Source organism: Dermacentor albipictus, chromosome 3, assembly GCF_038994185.2.
Source record: "Dermacentor albipictus isolate Rhodes 1998 colony chromosome 3, USDA_Dalb.pri_finalv2, whole genome shotgun sequence".
NCBI lineage: Eukaryota > Metazoa > Arthropoda > Arachnida > Ixodida > Ixodidae > Dermacentor > Dermacentor albipictus.
The window spans coordinates 46,462,271-46,484,274 of record NC_091823.1 but is presented as its reverse complement, the minus strand read 5'-3'; the positions used below and the strand labels follow the sequence as shown (position 1 = coordinate 46,484,274).

Genomic DNA, 22,004 nt, shown 5'->3' with positions numbered 1-22,004 from the left:
GTTCGAATGTTCCGGGCTGCCTAGGGAAAAACTAGCAGGGTGTCGCCTGTGATGGCGTACTGTGTGATATTCCCCCTTTCGTCTTCAAGCGCTGGTAGAGCAAGGTGCACCGTCAAGCCAACGTAGTAGCTCGGTACCCAACCACGTACGATAGAAAAAAATATATATTCTTATTCAGGAAAATACAACGAAATTGTACCTTGAACGCGGAGGGGCTTAGAACGCTGAAGAATATATGAACGCTAGGGGTGCAATCAAGCAGGCGGGCGACCACGCATTTCGCGCCATCGGAGGGAGCAATACAAGATGGCAAGGAGGAAGAAAAGGCGAGGAGAGAGCCACGCCACGCTCGCCAGCTCCAAGTTCAAGGGCAAGCCGGAAAACAGAGAGCGCGAAACACGGGAGGGCAAGGAGGCGCAGCCACTCTTCAGAGGAGGAGAGCCCCCTCTGAGGAGCGAAAGAAGGGCGGACGCGACGAAGGAGCGCAGGAGAAGGACCGGCGCGGCGGCCAATGCCACTGCCTAGCGGAAGAGAGAGTAGCAAGGAGAAAAAGAATATGTATCCAGCGCGGGGCCAGAGCGATGGAGGGAGTGAGCGAGCGACCACGGGGAACGAGGAGCAGCAGGGACAACGGTGCAAAAGGGAGGAGGGTTAGGACGAGGCGGAGCGCTCCCCAGACCCGTCGAAACGCGCGCGCGCTCACTCCGCGCTGCTGTCGGCTCAGCGCCAGACCAGACGCCGATCGATACTCGCCGGTGCCGTCGACCCCGAGGGAGCCGGAGGGCGAGCGAGAACCGCGCGCACACTTTAGCGCACACGCAAGGAGGGGGAGGAGGGCAGCGCTCCCGAAGAGAGGGCGGCAGCACCACACAGGAAGAGCGCGCTGCTGGAAAGCCCGCCTTCCAGGCGACCAAGGAAGAACGAACCCTTCGCTGCGCAAGAGAAAATCGCCAAGAAACGGCAGCGGTCGTCAGTGCTGCCGCTTCGCCTCCTCAGGGAGCGACGCGTGCCCAGGAAGCGGGCAAACCGCGAGGCTGCCAACCTGGCCCCTGCGGTCCCTGCACGGCCACCAACCCTCGCCCGTTTCGGTGCCATTGTTGCGATATCACGCACACACCCGACGACACAGGGCGCCTAGAGCAACACAAAGAATTTAAACGGGGACCATTACACAACACGCGCGCGAGAGGCGGAAGCGCGCAGCCATGCATTGCCACGCCTCGGTTTGCGACATCGCGGCTGCGCTAACGTGCGCTGTTTCCTTTTTTAACCGCGCGCGGAGAATTGGCAGCGTCGTTGCGTAAGGAAAACAAAGAGGGTGACAAAATTCGTATTACGCCAATTCGCGATGCAGTACCATCCGCCCGATTACTGAAGGGCAGCCGAAAAGAAAATCGACTAAACGCAAGATATCCTGACTGGGCGTTATAATAAGGATGTTTTACTCCCCGTCCCAGCGCGTCATTCCATTGTTGCCCACATTCGCCAGCATATATGTACAAGTTAGGCGTCGTGCGAAGTCTCCCCCTGTTATCGCTAGCAAAACCTTAACGAGGGACAACTTGGACGTCCACTTCCCTCCACAGTAGAATGAATAAAGATCGCGCTTTTAAAAAAGGCGCGTCCGGAGGTGCCATAAGCGGTGCAGAGGAGAAATGCCCGTAGCTGAACGAAAAGGAAGTATTACATACAAAGGGTACGGAACAAGACGTGCGGAGGAGGAATTCCGCGAAGCAGCGAAAACGGGGAAAAAAAATAAAAACGCGTCCGGGGGTGGGACGGGCAACATTTTGGCAGCTGCGGCGGGGGCAAGAACCTGCCAGAAAAACCTGAAGGGAGAAAGGCCGTAGTCGTCGTCCGGAGCGCAGAAATGGGGGGGGGGGGAGGGGGTAGGAAGGAGAGCGCCAGTTCCCAAAAAAGGTGCACGACCAGCAGAGTGTCAAGGTCATGAGACGCTCCTCCCAGGCCTCGAGGGCAACTCTGGCCGCCGCGGGGCTGGGCTCAGAAGTAGAATCCGCGCGCATTGCCTTCCTTTGCTCGAGTTCCAGCGATCGCCTCCGCAAGCCGCCGACGATTGCAGAGAGCGACAAAGGGGGCCCCACGGACGGGGCCGTGGGAGGAGGCGGCCGCGCTCCTCTGCACTCGCCACGATAACGGGCCTGGCTGCTGCTGTTGCAGGGAGGAGGAAACGTCTTCACAGCATGTCAATGCACCTACAGGGAGTCCGCCTTGGACGCAGCCGGTGCCGCTTTGTTTAAATGTTAGCGGGCTATGGCTCGTGAATTCTGCACTTGAGAGGGGCGGTGGCGGTGGAACGGTGTTCTATTAAGGGCGAGGAGGATAGCCCTGGCAGAGCCGGCTCGCACTAATTTAAGCGGTTCACAAACGTTTCCTACAACATAGTTTGTGTAGGTTGCGTGTATGACAAGCTTGTTAAACTAATGTGATTTGATTGATCAATCGAGTTTCACGCCCCGGCGTAACACGGCGGCTCAGAGACGCCGTATAGAAGTGGAAGGTACTGGATTAATTTAGACCACTTGGGGTTCCTTCACGCTGTATGCAGAGCTCTGTACACATAGACCAATGTGCAACATATGCAACAGCAGTTGCACTTCCAAGAATCCATCTTCGTCTACTGCTACAGCACTATACCACTGTAGTCAACTGCTGTAGCAGTTGACAAGTGGTGCCGGTCGACATTTGCAGTCGAACGCCTTTGTGACGAAGTTTTGGGACCTATGAAACCATTCGTTAGACAGGTCACTTCGTTGTAAAGGTCTCGCGTTGCACAGCTCACAATGAAGCCGGGACAGATTTATTTATTCGTTATACAGTCAGTTCGTTGTAGAGGCGTTAGAATTTACTGTACTGAAGCGGCGCGACTATGCGGTTGCGCTTAGACGTTATCTGCGCGAAATCACGCATATAGCTGCACGGAAACGAATAATGACCGGATAGTGATTGCTCCAATCGTGCACTGAAACGAGATGCTGACGCGAACATCACTGTTGGGCGATCCACAATGCCCCATATCAAGCCTGTGTGATCATGGACTTACTCGTGAGGACGCAACGCTGTTGTACCCCAACAGAACGGACTCCGCGTACACCCCGGCTTGGTTTTTGTAACACTGGACGTTGCGCTTCCCCACTCTGTACCCACTGTGGTGATGTCGGCGACATTGAACATTACGTTTTGTTATGCCCGCACTCCGACACGGAAAGAAAAGCGATGGTCGACAGCTTGCCAACAGTGCTCTTACACGCAGGACTTTTGAATACGTCATTTTCCCCGGAGGGCCCGCGGCAATCAGGAAGAGTGTGCAACGACTGCTGATTACATTCCTGCGAGATACGGGGCTCATCGACACCTGGTGACGCACCTCTCAACTCATAGGAGGCTCAGGCAGAATTGCCGGCTATGTATACTAGGCTAACCTCGCCTACAGCGACATCACCACCACCTCCATAATTTGAAGTTGTGTACAAGAAACCACGTGCGACAGAGCAGAGCTGGTACAACAATGACTGCAAGAATATGAGTACAGTTGGCTGCAGGTGGACTGTAGCTTTGGAAAAGTTGCCAGCAGTTGCTATCGCGGCTATTTCCGAAAGAAAAATATCAATAAGGTAAACGACAATGTTTTCCATCTCGTGATTACCTGCCATTATCGCGTGCGGCAATAACGCTTACAGTAAGTCCCATTCTGTCTCTATGCATGTTTCTACCAGATTAGATTACAGAAAGCAGACGTACAATCGACATCCGACTACCGCACACCAACAGAATACGAGGACAGTCAACGACCCGAAGCGTCTGCTACACATATTTCATGTGAGGCCGTCCCTTATCACAACTTTTGTTGTCAACTTAACGTTCGTTCCGAGTTTACCCGAGTCGCATTACAATTCTGGTCGGACTGCCCGCACATTCGTATCGTCTACGCGGCTGAAATGAATTAAGACAGTTATTCGGGCTGTATGTCAGTTTCCAAATTCGCCCGTGTTAACACCGTCCCGTATATCAGTCGTGCATCGAATGCTATATGAAACTTCACTAAAAATACAATCGCGACTTCAACATTCGAGAAAATCACGTGCACAGAAACAGAAAAGGCAAACGTGCGGATTTCAGCTCAATTTTGCGAAGAGTTCCGTGATGTCACACTGAGTGTCGGCCTAAGTAGCAAACTTATGATAGCAAACGCCCCGCGTTCCTCTTGAAGCGTAGGAAAGACTCAGAAATGTGAAAACTGCATACGAGTCCATTCCCGCAGCCATCACATGTAAACAAGCTCGTGCGACCGTGTTGCAATCGGAGACAAAGCACCATCACACGACACATGCAAGTGACGGTTGACGCCTGACACTCCACACATGGTGCAGCCGCCCTCTTCCCCCTCTCCCTTTAGGTTCGTGCTGGAAACGCGAACAATCGTGCGGCCTAAGGCCCACGCAACGGGGAGGGAGGGAGGAGCGTCGACCCCGCAACCAGAGACCACGGCCAGCCAAGGTCACTGTTCCGTACAAGGTCACAATATCCTTGACCCTTGATCGTGCCAGGTCAACACGCGGCTGCCACCAGACGCGTCCAGGGGTGGGAAAGAGCAGCACGGCTTGCCCGCACACCGCCGGCCCACGCAAACAACACGGCGCGGGACAAGTTCGAACAGGGCGCTCCGCAACGGCCCGCGGGAGCTGCGGACAAAGGGCCGTGACCGCCGCCGGAAGCGTCAGCGAGTTCTCGAGCCGCGAGCGCCGCCCAGCACAGCAAAGCACACGTGATGTGCGGTGTGGTGGGCGCGCCAGCACCAGCGCACACTTACCATGAGGTCCACTTCTGAGAGCATGTCCGCGTCCGCGGCCTGGTCGCACAGAACGCACATACAGGGGGTCACGTAGTGAAGAAAGCGCGTCGGCGGCGACAGCAACAAACGGTCTCGTGTGAGCTCGCGGTGGGGTCTGCGCCTGTCGTCGTCACCAATCACCGCATCCGCGACGGGGCCTCCGGGCACGGCGGTGGCGACACATCCTCGTCGACACAAATGAGACTCCTCGATCGGGGGCTGTTGGGCTTCAGCGACAGGCAAGCGAGCGCGCGCACATACACCAGCACGCGTCTCTCTCTCGGACAACAACGGCCGCAGCGGCGGTCCGCACAACGACAGAAAGCGCAGGGCTTCCGCGCGGACGTGCACCTTCGAGCGAACTACTCGGCCGGTTTCAACTCCTGCCGAGTGGAGAGGGAGGGGCGAAACGCGAGTGCGCGAAAGAAGGGAGCGCGGGGGGGAGAGGGCCACCGCTCCACAACGCACGCCGCTGCGCCAACAGCAGCAGCAAGGCAGCAGCGCCGGTCCTCCCTTCGCAGGGGTCGTTCCCTCTCGCCCTCTTTCAGCGGGCCGCAGCCGCGGCGCCCTCTACCGGAAGCGTCCCTCCAAAACACCGGGCCACGTGATGGGAAGTGACGTCGTACTACCCCGTCTTCTCACAATCTGTTGGTGCCCTTCTCTCCACGCGACGAACACACCACACGAGTAACGAAATACTCCAAATACCAAGTTTTCTTGTTCCCAAATGCGACTACGAAAATTTGTTCCGCAGTCATCGACATGGTTTCACCAAAACGCGTAACGGCGCCGACTACGATAGCACGGCACAATCTGTGTGCGTATATTCAAAACCACCTGCGCACGCATCCAGTTATTTGCGTGGAACGTGACCGACGCTGAAATTTATTGCTACCTTCTGCGAGAGGTTTACAACAGGTCACATATATTTATTTTTCTCCGCTCAAGTGGTAGCGGTCGGTAACTTTATTCCAGGCAAAGTGCATGACTAACAGATTATTAGGCACCGAAAGAAATGCAAAATAGTCAAAGCAATAAGACTTCAACCACACGAATGAGAAAATTGCACAGTTGTGACACATTCATTCATTGTAATTATCGTTCCACTTCAGTGCGTACCCTCAGTTAAAACCTGATGATGTCTACATGACCTGCGTCTGAGCAAGCAGGTTAGTTTTCTGCTCAGCTTCCAGATAGTCTGGTTCTGGCACTTGAGCCAACATATTACCCTAAGAGACGCGTATATATTGGCACTATCACGCTCCTGGCCACGCAGTTGCCTTTAACGCAGATAGCTGCCGTCGTTTGTGAGACCGCATTATCTTGAAACAGATGGGAGAAATGCGTTCAAAACTGCAATAGTTTCAGGTCATCTATACCGCCATGGCGGCTAACACACCTTCGAATCGCAAAAGCAATTACTGAGATATCGATCGATCGCAGCTTTTCCACAAGATTCGCGCCCTTTTTTTACGACGTACAAGTGAGCGCGGAATGCACGTTAAGCAACCACGTCCTTCCTGTGTTACCTCGACACCGACACGTTCCGAGGGTGAAACGGCGATGACGTTGATAGCGGTGCAAGCAAAACGGTGTGCGATTTGAATGGCGCAATGTGTTTTCGCACGTTTCTGCCTCAACATGTTTCGCCCCACGGTCATGCATAACGAATCCTTCTCTCCATTTTCTTCCTTTTCTATATGCCCTGTTGCACTCACTTAATGCCAACACAATGTAGAAATCGGCTACTACTCCCGGAGATGTCAACCTGTCCCGTGTTTCTTAATATTAACCCATATACTAGTATAACAATTGATAAGTTTCGGTAGCAACAGATCAATGCAGTTCAGGTTAAGGAACTAGCAGGCAGAGCTGCATACAGGAACCTCCACATTCTGCTCAACAGCATGCTGATGACGTCAGAACTCTTCCATTTACATGTATACAGATGTCAATACGTGGAGAAGAGCACGCACCAATAAATGCTGCCGCTGAAGCGCTGTTGCATGGTCCCAATGCGGATGGTGATGGCCGGCATAGAAACGGGTCATCGCTGCCCAGAACAGCTGTTGATGGCGCCCTCCCGACGTCCGCAAAACCGTGCGCTCTTCCCCCGTTGAAAGTTGCGCAGTTACAACGCCAAGCGCAGGTGCGTTTCGAGAAAAAGCACTCCTTTTCCTTTGTTTTTTAAGCACCGCTCATGTAGATGCCCCAGCCACCTATAACAAATGCAGAACAAAAGACAAATGTTCGCGCGCTCTGAAGAGCTGATTGCCGGTTACGTTATATGAAGACGTCGCAGGATACATAACAACAAAGGGGCGTTAACGTGTCAACTCGCGATATCCCTGGCCACCTTTATCGTCAATGATTTGCACCTTTCACTGCGAACGAAAAAAAGAAATCGCGAATTCGGGGCAGTAAAGCAATAACCGAAATAATTTAGTGCTATCCCTGCATTGCTGCCTTTTATCTTAAGTGGTGGTAGTAATTAGTTAGTTAGTTAGTAGTAGTAGTAGTAGTAGTAGTAGTAGTAGTAGTAGTAGTAGTAGTAGTAGTAGTAGTAGTAGTAGTAGTAGACTGGGCGGAGGCAAGTTGTTAGTTAAGAAGGTAGCACCCGTGCCAACATAGCGGGTTATTGTGCCAATGTTTATAGGTGCCAATGCGCGTCCATCAGAAAGGGCCTTTTATCAGAAAACTTTTTTTTTTCGTATCCTAACGCTCAATACTATTTAAACGAGACTGATCTCAACCAAATGTTTGCTAGGCAATACCGAGCAGGAACAAGACACCTAGCTCAAACATAATTATCTACGTAGTAATTTAGTAAAAGGAATACGAAAATGACCCCTGATGCACGTGAAAAACAGAGCGCCAGCAACGTCCGCGTTTATCTCACTTCCCTCGACGGTTACGAAGGAGGAATAGCGCCGGGCATCTATACAAATCGTAACCGGTAGATAAGAAAATGAGAGGATTAAAAAAAAGAGAAGAAGCAGTCGAGCTCCAACGACTAACACGCCTTACCTGTGCGCGCAGAGCAACAGCGTTTACTTCCACACGCGTCGTAGTTGCGCGGCAGAGAAGCGCCCAGCGCTTCGCGGGCCTACGAGGTCCCCGGACAGGCAACAGAGACGCAGCGAGCGAAACCAACTTAAAAAAGAAAAATACGCACGCACAAACGAACAACGTTCGTCGCCGACAGCTGGAAAACGCGCACGCCTTTCCGAGTCTTTAAGCACGCGGTTCGCGACGGCGTGCGAGCTTCCCGCGCTTTTCGTTGAGTGAACGCAAGACAGGAGCGCGCGCGCAAGGCGTCAAGAGTCGAGTTGTGCGCGCCGCGCCGTCCGGACCCCCCTAGCGGCGACAGCGACGCCAGAGCCGATGACGAGCGTTTCGGCCCGTCCGGCAAACGCACGCGGGCTCTGAATCACTCGCTGCCGCAGCCCGCGGCCCGCGCGAGTTTTTTCCCGGCGTCACCCACGCCTGGGGCCCCGGCCCGCCCGATCGAAGGCGCCCGGCGGCCGCGTTTCTGCCCTGTCGGCGCGTGCGAGCCGCATATGCGGAAAACTCGTCAACAACCCCGCGCGACACGCCCGGTGCTTCGGCCGCGCGTATGGCGCCGGAAGCGAGCGCATTTCGGGCGTACTAATACTGCGCCGCACAAGGCATTCGTCTTGCCGTGCTGTAACTAAAATCAGCGTACAGTATCCGCCTTACTTAACCGTAACGCGCCTTGGACACCTTCTTGCTTCTACTGCGGACGGTGCTGTAGATTTCCGGCCGGGGTGCCTTGAATGCGATGGCTCAATACGCCTTGCTTTCAAGGCATTCGATGCTTGATCCCTGCAGCCACGTTTGTTAAAATTAAGCTGCTACAGATGTCTTCGCTGTTCGGGCTAAGTCTGACAAAGACTGTACCTCGGAAAGAAAAGGGAAGGGTGGGTAGATGGGTGGGCAGGCGGATGGATGTATAGGCTCAAAACGATTGAAGTAGGCAAAGAGTGCTAATCGCATTTAAAAAGAATGATTGCTCGTACGTTACTTCCCTCCCAACTTTTATTAGCATTTATTAAAACAGCTCAACGTATTGTTTTCTCTTTATTGTTTATTGACCCGCTAAGTTTCAGTTTCCGCCCCCGCTGACCGCCCGGCAACGAGGGCTCACCGAGGTCGCCGGCTGTTATGAAGCCTCGAAATCCGACTGACTTCAGCGAAGAGGGCGAGCTTTACGGATATTGAGAGAAAAGCTATAAATCGAATGCCGGCAGAACTTATGCGCAGTGTCTAAAACACGGCGGTCATGAGCTGTTTCTGGCTCCTGCAGGCGCCTCCGCTGCATGCAACTAGCAAAAGCACAGCCTTCAAGATCTGCATCTTATAGAGAGGGCGCATTGGTTTGGAAACCACATATATCCCATGCCCCAGAAACGGTTGGCCTCTGAGTAACAGAAGCAGATCGCACGGGATACAGTCTTGCGCACTGTTGCATGATATCGTAGCTTGAGTGGTGCGGTACAATTTTTTTTCTTTTGTCATTTTCGATCGAGAAAAGACAGGTGAGAAGGCGGGAGGATGGGTAATTCATACTAATGCGGAACGTGGATTGATCTGCACGAACGCGACCGACTGGCACCATCGCACGAACACTGCGCAATGCCTAAATTGTTTAATGTCAAAACGGCGAATTATTAAACGTATCTGCTACCATAACTTGGCCGTAGCTTGGGTGTCATACGTAAACTATAGGGTACCCGAGAGCAGCATACGGACGAGAAAAATCACGCGTGGCACCTGAGGCCACTGCTGACAACCGTGACAGTTGGGCGAACGCGATGGCCGACTTAATCCTACGAGCGAACGGTCTCTCGCAAGCAGGCAGGACCCAGAATTCACCACGCCCCGGGCGGAATGCGCTGCCGATAGAGCTCAGTGATTATTGTGCCTGACTGCGTGCCTATGATCTTCCTCCCTGACCCGACCCAAAGACACACAGACACACCTCGACTCCGCGCGTTCTTCTGAGGTGTTTGCCCGTGTGCTACCCTTCAAACATCAACGGACTGCTTGCACCCTCGATGGCCTTGCCTCTATGCCACTATTCGAGCCTCCAAAGTTCCTTTGAACTGCTGACCCCTTCCAGCTGGTCAAAGTAAAGGGTCCCGTAGCACTTCGCACCAACAATCCCAACACCTCCCGCGACAAGAAGGAATGTGACGCGAGTGACGTTAGCATCCGATCCACCCCGTTCCTCCCTACGATGGGTCGGCAAGGAGATTTAAGGCCAGACCAGCCCATTCATTGTTCGGAGAAAGAGTCGCTACCAGTCACCCAGTCGGTCTGGTGCGCTCGTACCGCTACACATACGCAATTTTATGCTACCTTTGTGCATATTGTACAGGGTTTTTCATTTCCTCTTCGTTTGCTCAGAGTCCGTCTCTCATTCTGCGCCACGAAGTCACTACAGTAATACGACCAGATCACTACCGTCAGTCCGCTGAAGTCCATAAGCACGACCAATGTTTCCTCTTACAGGCCCGAAAACAAATATCTTATTGGAATACTACTGCTGCTTAAGGCGCGCAATGGAGGCTGGCGCGTGCTGAAACATGAGCCTCTTAGTGACCTGTATAAAGCACGATTGATTGATTGATTGATTGATTGATTGATTGATTGATTGATTGATTGATTGATTGATTGATTGATTGATTGGCTGCAACATCGGGGCTATCTATGAGAGGCGTCGAGTGGAAAGCTCCAGAATAATTTCGAGCGTTTCCGATCCTTTAACGTGCATATAATCTCGAGAACACACAAGCTTTTGCACTCCGCCCTTGTAATAATGCAGCCGGGAAGTGAGTCCGTGACGCCGTACGCAGCAACAAAAAGGTACGACTTTAGAGGCACCGTGGCGCGGGCATAGCGTGAAGCAGTAACATGTTAGTAATGTGCAACAGAGTCACTGGGCAACTGCGCGGCGTTTAGTATGATTCATCCTAGAAAGAAACACGCGAACAATAACTGTTCTAACTACAGCGAAGCCATTGAAAAAAAAGAAAGCACGCTATTGCGACCGCTGCCGTTTTTATTTTATTTCTCACAAGCCGATCGAAGTACAGGTTAGATGGCGAATCCGACGGCGTTGAGATATTCAGGACGGGGCTCCGTGGATTCCGTCTGACCTAGGACCTTCCTATACGCCACAAAGCAACACGCTGCGAACGCCCGCTGCGTCAACTTGGGAGAAGCAAACGCATTTTGTCCGACGCGGACTAGGCGACAAAAGGCGCCGGACTGCGAGTCATGCTCCAAATGCGCTGGCTCCGCAGCGGGCGCTAACGGGGCCAGGCCATCTACCCGGAGCTTACTAGCCTAGACGTCGCCAGTTTGGCCGCACGTAGCCAGTATTAATAGCGAAATATTTTAATTAGTCTTTGTGCTTTACGAGCCTTCCCTACGAGACACGGCCGGCGTTGTTGGTTATGGCCCGGTGTTCACCGGCGGTACGTTGCAATGCACTCCAATGAAGTGTTGTACTTCGTTCGCTATGCACACCAGCTGAAAAATAGAAAAGCAACAGGCCAGCCGGCCGTTCGCGGCTAAAGCCGGCTGAGCATTACGTTCGCGCGATACGACGCGGTTCAATTCGCATACACATCGTGAGACATCAAACAAGGAAACGACAGCTTATCAGAAGTCAAAGGATGTAGCTGCAAAGAACGAGGGGGTGTACGTGAGCCCGAACCAAGGGAACTTTTCTGTCAGCCTCCTCGCATTTCGTTTATTGCGTTCCGTGAAGTGACGCAGGAATCAATGGCTCAGCCCCTACGGCGGAACAACCCTGCACAACACTCTTGATTTATACAATTCAAAGGTTTATGTGGAACCTTGCAGAGCTGTTTACTTACGGAGCTGCGATAAATGAAGCCCGCGGCCCGAATGGCGGCACACAAAACGCACACCCAATAAACGGCACGGCCGGCCTACGAGCGCAACGCGGAGTAGATCCGTACAGCGGTGTTAGCAACAGTTCGGATGGGCGTGCGATAAAGCGCTATACAAACACCAACCGATATGCTTCGCAGTCAAGAACGGCCGGCGCCAAGTATCGACATTCGTCTTGCCGATAACCCCATCGTATCCGAGACGTACGCGTGAGAGAGTGGGCGTCAATGAGACGAAAATAAGGCAGAAAAGAAAAGTGTGACAAACTGGCGGCTTGTTCTTGACAAGTCATTTCGTGGAGAGCGCGCGCCAAAAAGAAAGGCACGGGGCAAGAGGCCGACGAGAACACCCGCTGGCTTATCCCTGCGGCAAGACTTGGCTGCGGTCGCCCTTGACCCTTCGCCGCGGGGCAGGCCGTGCTAACGATTTGATGGCAAAATATGGGGGATATAAATGCACGTATACACTACGGCGCGCGTGCTGAGCATTAACAGGCAGCACAGCGGCGAAGCCCACCTCGCGGGAGGGCTCCAGCAACGCCTCCATGAGGATGTCGCTGGGACGGGAACCCTTGGCGCCACCGCCACCGCCTCCACCTCCTCCTCCAAGCTCGACGAGCTCTCCTACGTCCAGGGTTCCCGCTGTTCTGCAGCCGGCGCTCACATTGGAACCTGCGGGTACACAGATGAAACACATATGCAAAAGCGTCAACATGACGTGCAAGCATATCGTGATAAGCTGATAAGCATGCTTTTCATTATGGGGGGCCAGCTACCTTGCGGACGCCCCCACTAATGCCGACGTATTGGTTAGACAAAACGCGACAATATCTTGTCACCAGCTCAGTCGCCAATGTCTGGCTGATCCACAGCGGCAGGATAAATGTTACGATACCTCGCCACAGCGAGACGTAGCTGGGAGAAACAACATCAGTTGCGACATCTGGTAAATCAGTTGTCAACGTAAATGTGCATAACAGGAATGCATTCTGCTTGTCTGCTAGCAGAGAGGCACCGGTGTGCACTTGATTCAATTATTGTTCGTGTCCCATCTCCCCGCCCCAAGACCAGAGCCCGCTTAATTCCATTAATATATTCCTTTGCGTGTGAATACAAAAACCTCTAAAGGTGACGCCGCTATAGAGCTGGGGCTTCTGATTATGCCTTGGCGTGACGGTAAAGGGGTACAACCGCAAGAGTCAAAAGCGGATCTCATAGGGAACTTCACGCTAGCCTGCATGAAACGTCTTCTTGCCTCCTTGGCACACTCAGTGAAACAGAAGCCATTGCATTCGCAAACTTGATTCACTGATAGGATAGCTACCACCTGGCCTTCCACGCTGCAATACATATACAAGTGCTGACTCACCTCTGGCCCGCGGTGGCCCGCACGGTATACCATGCTTACTAACTGCTGTGATTGGCAGGTTTAACTGCGAGCATTGTCGATGAGAGACATAGCGATAGAAATGTGGCAAAACTTTCGTTCCTCCTCTTGGACGGTAACGAAGTCCCTGGTTTAGGATTTTACCACAAAGGGATACTACATAGTTCTGCTTCTCTGCGCAGTCGCTATTCTGGCCTCTTTATCGTTTCTTTAGTTGTCCTTTCTATGGGTGCACTGCCTCAGTGTTTGCAACTTCCTGCGAACAGCCCTTTGGCAACGGTCGTCCACGTATAAGCACGTATAGATAACCTGACCACGCTTTACATACAGGTGCTCGAATTTCGTAAGTGTGCCGTGACAATGCAACATCTTCTCGAAGCACGAAGCGTTTCTTCGCCTCACAGTGCGCGAATCTTAAGAGGGGAGAATCACAATCCTGAGTAAGACATGGCAAAAGAAAATTACGTTCGAATTAAACATGAGTATGTTTTCACCCTAAGACGAATAAAAATGATACCTCACGCACTGGCGCTACAGATTTTTGTATCTCATCTTTTTTTTCCTGAGTCTACGTAAGAAGTAAACGAAAACACGAGAGGGCCTGGTGCCCGATTTATCCAAACTCGAAAGTATACGAACTGCCAGCGCGGTCATTTAACGCGAACCGACTCCCGCGTCCGGGCACAACAAACGCGGCAGCAGCACAGCAAACGCAACGGAAAAGGCGCGCTTATCTCAAATTCGCGCCACCGTCGCTGCAGCAGCTGGAGGGTGGAAAGTGAAAAGAACACATTAAGGCTGGCGCAAAAGGTGGGTTGTTTAGTCTTATTTCGAAGCAAGAAGCGACCACAGTCATTTGTATCGCAGACGCAGCGGGAGCAGCCCCTTCGCCGCGAATCTCCGCGGGCGAAGCGGCCGGAACGCGGCGTCCAGCCGACGTATGCTATACCGAAAAGATGCGAAACGAGAGCGCGATAATGAAAATATAACCGAAAAGTAGCACAAAAAAATGTAACCGAAAAGTAGTACTGTTGCTGAGGTACGATATACAGCAGCGCAGTTATATGACCGATGCTCCTAACAAGCTCCTCAGAGGCGAAAACGTACACCGGTGCCGTTTTTTTAGCCCACCACGACAACGATATTATTCGCAACGCACGATCGCCCGGCCACGGCGGCCGCATTTCGATGGGGGCGAAATGCGAGAACACCCGCGTACTTAGATTTAGGTGCACGTTAAAGAACCCCAGGTGGTCGAAATTTCCGGAGTCCTCCACTACGGCGTGCCTCATAATCAGATAGTGGTTTTGGCACGTAAAACCCCACAATTAAATTAAATTAATTAAGCGCACGATCGAGCAAGCGCGGCTCAAGGTACGACGATTTTTCACAGAAATTGCGATATAATAACGCTGTCGCGCCTGCACGTGGGAACGTACGCGCTCAGATAAATTCATTGCACATTGAGCCTTGCATTTATAATATTTCAACGACATCAAACCTGCCGCGCTCCATCAAACATCGTACTTCGACCGCACTCGGTAAAGTTGTATGCAGATGCGACGTCATTAAGGTTCGAAACTCCGTGCGTGGGGGGGGGGGGGGGGTATGGCATACAAAATTTAGGAGACTTCTCGCGACGTTCACGGATAGCGGTCTCATATTCGCAGTTTCCGCGCACGGTACCACATGGAGCAAGGAGGACAGAGATAACGCGTAACTTATCGCCGTGCCAGCTGCGCAAAGAATAACAGCCTAAGCGGTTGTCTTCCCGGCGTTTAGTGAAAAGGATTAGGACACCTCGAAGACGACGCCATGCATGGACGCGTGCTATACGCGGCGCAGCAACGCTACAGAGTCGTTTGATGGTGCGCCAGTGTATATATATAAGCACCACGCTCAATTAAAGCACTATAATCGAACAAGAGCCGCCGTCATATGTGAGTTGAAGACAGCCAGGAAGACTACACACGGCGTCGCGGAAAGCCATGTTGGAGTCATATTCACAGCATCCAACCCATGGAGGAAGGAAAATTATTTTTTTACTTCCTCTGTAGACTCGACCTCTGGAGTGATGGATCGAGGTAAGGTGTCACCACCACCCCCCCCCTTTTTTTTTCTTTTAGCTTAGTGTAAAAATTCCCTAGAAAAACTACCAGAGGCAGCTCTGGCGCTAGTGCCTTCTTGGTTTCCTTGGTTTTTTTTTTTCTTTTTTTTAAACATTGCTAGCATATTAGGCAGTACAATAACAACCGCTCGTGGCGCTACCCACTGCCCCGTTCCAAAGGGGACGCTCATAGCATCCATCCATCCACCCATCCATCCATACACGGGAGCTGCAAGCACGGCGGTTCAGCCAGCACGGAAATGACGGTTAGCACATGGATTTGCCTAAACTTCGTCCTTCTGGCTTCGAACGGCTTCGTGGCTTTCGATGTATTGATCACTCTCAACGAAACATGGCGTTATAAATGCAACAATTCGCAGTGATCATTCACGAGCGCAGTCGTTGCCTTCCGCGTTTGGAAGATTAGTACTGGTTCTAAGTTGAAGCCGATAAAGGCCCATGCAGATAAAGCACAGCAAATAAAGCCACAACGTCTGAACGTACAAGCAGAGAGCGCAGACCAGATTCGTATACTATACAATAATTTCCATTCCTGTAGCTGAGCGACTCCAGAGCCGCATTTCCCGACGGTGACTTTATTACGAAACTCCGTGGGCACGTACAGTCGACCACAAAATTTCACGGAACACGCGTTTTGAGGAAGAAAAAGAACTGAATATCTGCACAGCTTCCCAACGCAGCCTGGTATTCGCATTTACAGCCTCTACTGGCATACGCGAACAGCATGGTAAAGTATGGCTTCTTTACTGGCTACTGTTACGGAGCCGCCCGGAAATTCAACGTTTTCCGAGATCCCGTGGTCAGCAAACTTTCGTGGCTGACTGTACGAGACTGCAACCGCAATGACGCCACCGCGCACCTCGTGTATCGGTGTTCAGTGAGAGGGACGCCTCGAAAACATTAAAGGCACGCACCGCTGTGGGTCGCTTCCGCGTAAACTTCCCATTACGTCAGATGCACAACCAGGCGCCGTCGCCGGCCGCTTTTGTTTAGCGGATTTCCTCCGCGCGCCTCGACGACGACCCCTTCGCGAGGTGCTGCTCTCCTTCGCCTTGCTCTTTCGCTCGACGCGAGCAACCGCTCCGGAAAGCGAGAGAGAAAGAGCGGCAGCAGCTCTCGAAGGACGCCGCCGACGTGACCGCGGCCGCACAGCGCTCGGGGAAAAAAAAAATGAAAAAAGAAAGACCACGTGGGCTCCGGTTGCGATGTTGCGCAACCAGCCGTTGTCGAGCAGAGGTGGCGTCAGGGACCGCGCTGATATAAGAGACCCGAGGTGCGCGAGCCAGACGCAATTGTCGAAGAGATCGCCATGCAGGAATAGTGATCATCGGTGTTTGCGGCACAAATCGACCACTCCTTTTGTTTTGTTTTTTCTGTTGTTTCTTACAGCATTTTTCCCAATTGTACATAAATGTTCAATATGAAATAACTCCCGTTTCAATGTTACGAACCACTCTGTATTTCCATCTCGTTTAGTGTTTATTTTATGCGCTGAATGCCTTGCGCTGTCGAATGGGAGCAAGAAGGGCGCAGACTCTTTGTCAGGCAACCACTTGCCTTTTGGCCTGCGCCCTAGGCAACTGTACCATACGTTGTCTGAATAAACTCTGACTTTGACTTTGAAATTGAAACGAGAAAGAAAGAACGAAAGAAAGCATGGCCGTGGTCGATTGCAAAATGTACCGTAAAGCAAGAACTCGGCGTCCACGTTTTTTTTTTTTTTTTTTTTTGACGCAGTCGAATTCCATCATGTTGTCTTGCTTGAGAAACTCTGGGAGGAGCACGTGACTACTATAGTTTCAGCCAGCAATAGCAGGCACGATGATCAATATGCCAGCGACGGAATGTCCAGAATAGGATCGTGAGACCGGACGTCCCGGCAAATGTCACGCCGAGCATGCACGGAAACGAGAAAGCCAGCTCTCATTCGTCCGCGTGCCCGATCGCGCTGACCTTGTATAGCCGCCTTTGCAAGTTCTCGACAGATAGAAGCCGGGACAGAACCGATCTCGCCCTGTAACCGCAAATTTCGTAACCACGCCACCTTCACCTTACCTAACTATGCCGCACTCGGCTGCGTTTCCCTTCCCTTCGGTCACCATTCCGTTGCTCTAACACAGCCTGTTATACGCATTAACGCTTAAATCTTAACTAAGATGCGATCTCTCCTCGTGTTTGACCCCTAATCAACACTATTGTCTTTATGCTATCGCCCGTATGTTTGTTCTGAGACGGAAACACGGATCCGCGCCAGCGCAGAGCCGTGGATGCGAGCTACCAGTAACCGAGGACGTGTTGTTCTGCACGCGCACTGAGGAGAGGAGAGGAGGAATTGGCGTCGGGGCGTTGTCAGGGACGAAAACAATAAGGTAGAGGACCGGGCGATTTGGTTTCGACGCATAATTGCAAATGACAAAGAAAAACAAGACAATGAGAAAGACAGGTCACGGAAATGCGCACAACCAACTGAGACTTTTTAATTAGAAGCACAGACATGAACATTTATCTGCATACAAACAACGGGCACATGACACTGCCGCGTGTAAACGTTGCATGAAAACCACCAAAAGAAAGATCACGGCAGGGTCACCGATAGAGAGAAAGAAAATTGGCATATGAGGTTTCCTCGCGCGACGGGAGAGAGGGTATGAGGAAAGGGGGGACAAAACAACACGAAACGCAACACGGGCACCCTACCGACAGCTGCACAGGCCGGGGCAGATTGGGTCTGCCGAGACGAAAACAAGGGAAAACGAAATAACTATGGCGATCTCTCGAGCAACAGGTGTGCGGTAATGAATTTTCCGCCTCCTTCCACCCACTACACGAGCGCTGGCATGCATTTCGTAACGGAATGGAATATCGGTTAATGGGAAATTCGTTCGCGCAGAAGGCCAGTCGGTGCAAGGGCGTCGTATGTGCACGAAACGCGCGAGAGAAGAAGCGCTGCTGTTCTGTCTACATCGATCCTTCCAGGCTTCGTCTCCATCGTCCGTACACTTCTCGACCACGTTGACGCAGAGCCAGTCGTTAGAGTGGATGCTCCGAGCGTATGCATCGAACGTCGTACACCCCTCGTCCATAGAAAATCTACGCTTGTAGCGAATGCGCAGTCTCAAAGCGTCTAAATAAAAAGACAAAGATGACCGCTGTTGTCGAATATGGAAAAAACATATTGCGCGAGCACGAAAAAACACGTCAGCGGCACTAAAACCGGGATGGAATGCGCTGAAGTCATTGGCAAATTCAAATGTGCAACGTCACCGGCAGTCGATCGCAACAGTAATATTTCCCGTTTATGACGCAGCGACCACTTACGCAATAATGCGCCAGATACGCTATTACAATAATTAACCTATGCGGAGAAAAAAAGAAAACATTCATGGCAGACACAACGTACATGTTGGAATCTGTGTGAAACGGATCTTTAGTCAAGCGGTACGTATTGACTTTTACACAGACCGGACGCCAACTGCCTTCTCTCAAGTATCGTACGAAAAGCGACAGAGAAGCACTAGCTGTGCCCATCCGGAGAATCGCCATAGACGAGTCCAGAGATTGGACTGTAACATAAAATTTAGAATACCACAAAAAATTCAGCGCAGCTGTGCCAGTCTTCTGCAACAGACTTAGGCTGCGGGTGGCGTTTGTGCGTGGGTACGGGCACTTATTGCGACGCACCGCCTACAGACTGTGAGCCGTGTCATGCACACGAGACTATAGGACATGTGCTGCGTGACTGCCCTCTGCATGTGGAAGAGCGAGATGAGTTGGCTAATGAGCTTGCGGGCTCCGACTGTTGTCGGAGAACTCTATTTTAGGTCCTTGGCGTGACGTTAAATCTAGTTTTCAGGACATCTAGGTCTCAATTAACTTTATTTTCTTTTCTTTTTTTTTCAAATACGGGTCCGAACTCAAAGCTAGACAGGCACCACTAAAACCGCCAAACCTTAATCATATCAACGAGCTTTGTGATCGAGCCTTGGCCAGCTCCGACCTCGAGGATCAGCAACGGCTAATCGCGAAAGCCCAGGACGCAGCCCGAGCTCAAGGCATGTTGAAATGAGGACGCCCCTCCACAGCTACAGTCACATAATAAATATCCTTATTCTCTCTCTCTAGGCTTCGAGTAGACTTGCTTGCTATATGTTTCGCATCTTCCATCAGTCGTCATCGTTCCCCATCATAGTTTTCTTTCTTTCCCTCTTCCCCTTTTCTCAGTGCAGAGTAGCTGGCTAAAGGAATGTACAAGCCGATATCTCTGCCATTATTAAACCTTTCCCTATATATATCTGTTGAGAGACTGACCACCCCAGCAGCAAACAGCAGTAGCTACGCCTTACCCGGGAGGGCAGGCAAAGAAAGCTTCGATTTGAAACCGCAGGATATGTGAGGTGAACTACGGTACGCTGGAGCAGAGGAGCAGTCGGTGTTTCTTCTCACAAGCATCAACAACTCCGCGCATAACTAAATCACGTTACGCGGTCAGACAGAGATGCCGAAGAATCCCAGTCTAAAGGAAGCTTTTCCTTAGAATCAACGACAACGGTGGCGATGAGACACGACAAGGGAAGCGTAGCAGGGAGCGGCAGAAAGTTAGGTGGGCGGATGAGATTAAGAAGTTTGCAGGGACGACATGGACACAATTAGTACATGACCGGGGTTGTTGGAGAAGTATGGGAGAGGCCTTTGCCCTGCAGCGGGCGTAGCCAGGCTGACGATGATGATGATGATGATGATGATGTTAGTCAATTGACGTTGCTCATTTACAACTGGCTTACTTTGAAAGGCGCCATGGACAGAGATGGTCTCGGCTCTTGTACCTCTTTCGGCATTTCAATGAGCACCCGAAGGAGAGAAAGAAAGCTTCGAACAAGCGGAGAACAGCTACACACGCCCTTACACATTCGCATTCTTCAATAAAGCACGTACGGCGAGCGCGAGGTAGCAAGTGGTTTCCCCTCGATCGGTAAGAACAAGCAGGGCGGGAAAAAAAATGTTAACAAAGAGACACCACAACGTTAGACACGATCTTCCGCGACGGGCAAACAACAAGACGAGGCCGTCCATCGTTCCAACGACCGTGCTTGAAAGCAAAATTTCGGCGAAACACATCGTCGACGTCTGCGGAAGGTGCGCCAGACGACGGACACCTGTGGGCGCGCTTCGCGCAGGTGCGAAGCAATCCCCCCCTTCGAATCACGACTGCCGCTACTTCGTGCCACCGTGCATGTTCGCAAACTCGAGCCAAAGCCTCTTTGCGTTTGCTTCAAATATATATCGCAACTTTCTGTAACAGCTCAAGTGCTTCGTATACCATACGCGCGCAGGGCTTTTCTCATTTTTAATAGGGCCTTTTTTTTTTTTCCTCCTCAGACACCAGCGGAGGATAATATCGTTCGTGACGGCGTTAAAACTGCCATCATCAAACCGCGCTTTATTTCAAGATTTTACTGCTTTCCATTAAAGGGAAGCTGAAGAGTCTGTCGAATTCAATAAGACGCTCATATACGGATGCGGGAACCTTATAAACCATGTCGGTAAAATTTGGGGTTTTTTTTTCAATTAGGAGCGACGTAATCGTCGGTTGAAATTGCGCTGTAGCTCCGCCCCCCTTTGAGTGAGCGAGCGGAGCGGAGACCGGAAACCGCGGTGTTGTGACGTCAACTCTGCTTCGTTCCTTCGCAGCGTCCGCGACCGTGCCTGACCGCGCTTGTTTCTGCGTGCGTGCCATCGTGTATCTGCTTCGATCGACCCTGCATTCCTTTGTTGGTGCGTCTGCGTGTATGTAGAGTGGTAGTCAACGTGCGTGGTAGTCAACGTGAGTGGTAATCAACGTGAGTGGTAGTCAACGTGAGTGGTAGTCAACAGATGAAGGTCGCTACACGTACCGCATGAACCGGGAAGCTTTTCGCGCGTTTAAACCGTCTTTGTAGATTGCCGACAGCTTTGGACAGCGCACAAATGCCGACGATCGCATCCCCGCTTACGTTCCACGAGGAGGCATGCAGGAACACAACACTACAGTTGTTTGACCGGAAACTAGCTCACTAGATCACCGAAAGATCGCCGAGATCACTAGATCGCTTTGGAAAAAACACACTCACTAAAGAGCATTTCCAACACGAGGAGATCACAAGGCTTTGCTTTCGTTCGCGTCTAAAGCACTGCTTGCACCAGCATCGTTTGCTTCTTCGAGAGGCCGGCTCTTCGCAATCGGGGAGAGAAGAAGAAGAAGAGGCTGCGCACGGTTGCACCGCACATGGGTTCCGCCTTTACATCGCTAAACCCTGGATAATTGACGTCAGCGCCGCCACAACCAGCCTCACTCGACTCCTTACGTCGAGCGGAACACGTGGACACCCAAAGCAATACTGTGAGTCGCTTGCTTCACGAATTACCGGACTCTGAACTTCGCAAGAAGCGCCCGCCCAGCTAAGCCTAACGACGGGTACGGTCTAGCCGAAGACCTTGGCCCACTTCGGCGCACCAATGGCCACCAATGATGGCACCGAGATGAATCTCGAGCACGCACAAATACCACTTCCTGATGAACCTGCTGGCGGAGACTGGCTCACTGTTAAGTACGGTCGGAAGAAAACATCGACTTCCACCAATCCACCCCTCCAACCCCGACACCCATTGGTTCCCCGACAAGCCCGACTCCCACCGCTACCCCGAAATGACCTCAAGGTA

General features: G+C 51.9%; 1 protein-coding gene across 3 annotated transcripts in view; it reads right to left on the bottom strand.

Moving 5' to 3' along the window:
• Positions 1 to 22,004, bottom strand: part of brat (brain tumor) — a 127,077-nt gene that overhangs the window by 58,055 nt on the left and 47,018 nt on the right. The window contains exons 1-2 of one of the 3 annotated variants that reach the window (XM_065426976.1): positions 12,311 to 12,416; positions 6,826 to 7,068 (exon numbers count right to left, since the gene is read on the bottom strand). In XM_065426976.1, coding sequence (XP_065283048.1) covers positions 6,826 to 6,900 — 75 coding nt within the window. In that variant the 5' untranslated portion in view covers positions 6,901 to 7,068; positions 12,311 to 12,416. Of the gene's footprint in view, positions 1 to 4,828; positions 5,343 to 6,825; positions 7,069 to 12,310; positions 12,466 to 22,004 lie in introns of those variants that run through there. The other 2 variants (XM_065426975.2, XM_065426977.2) reach the window with 2 other exon arrangements.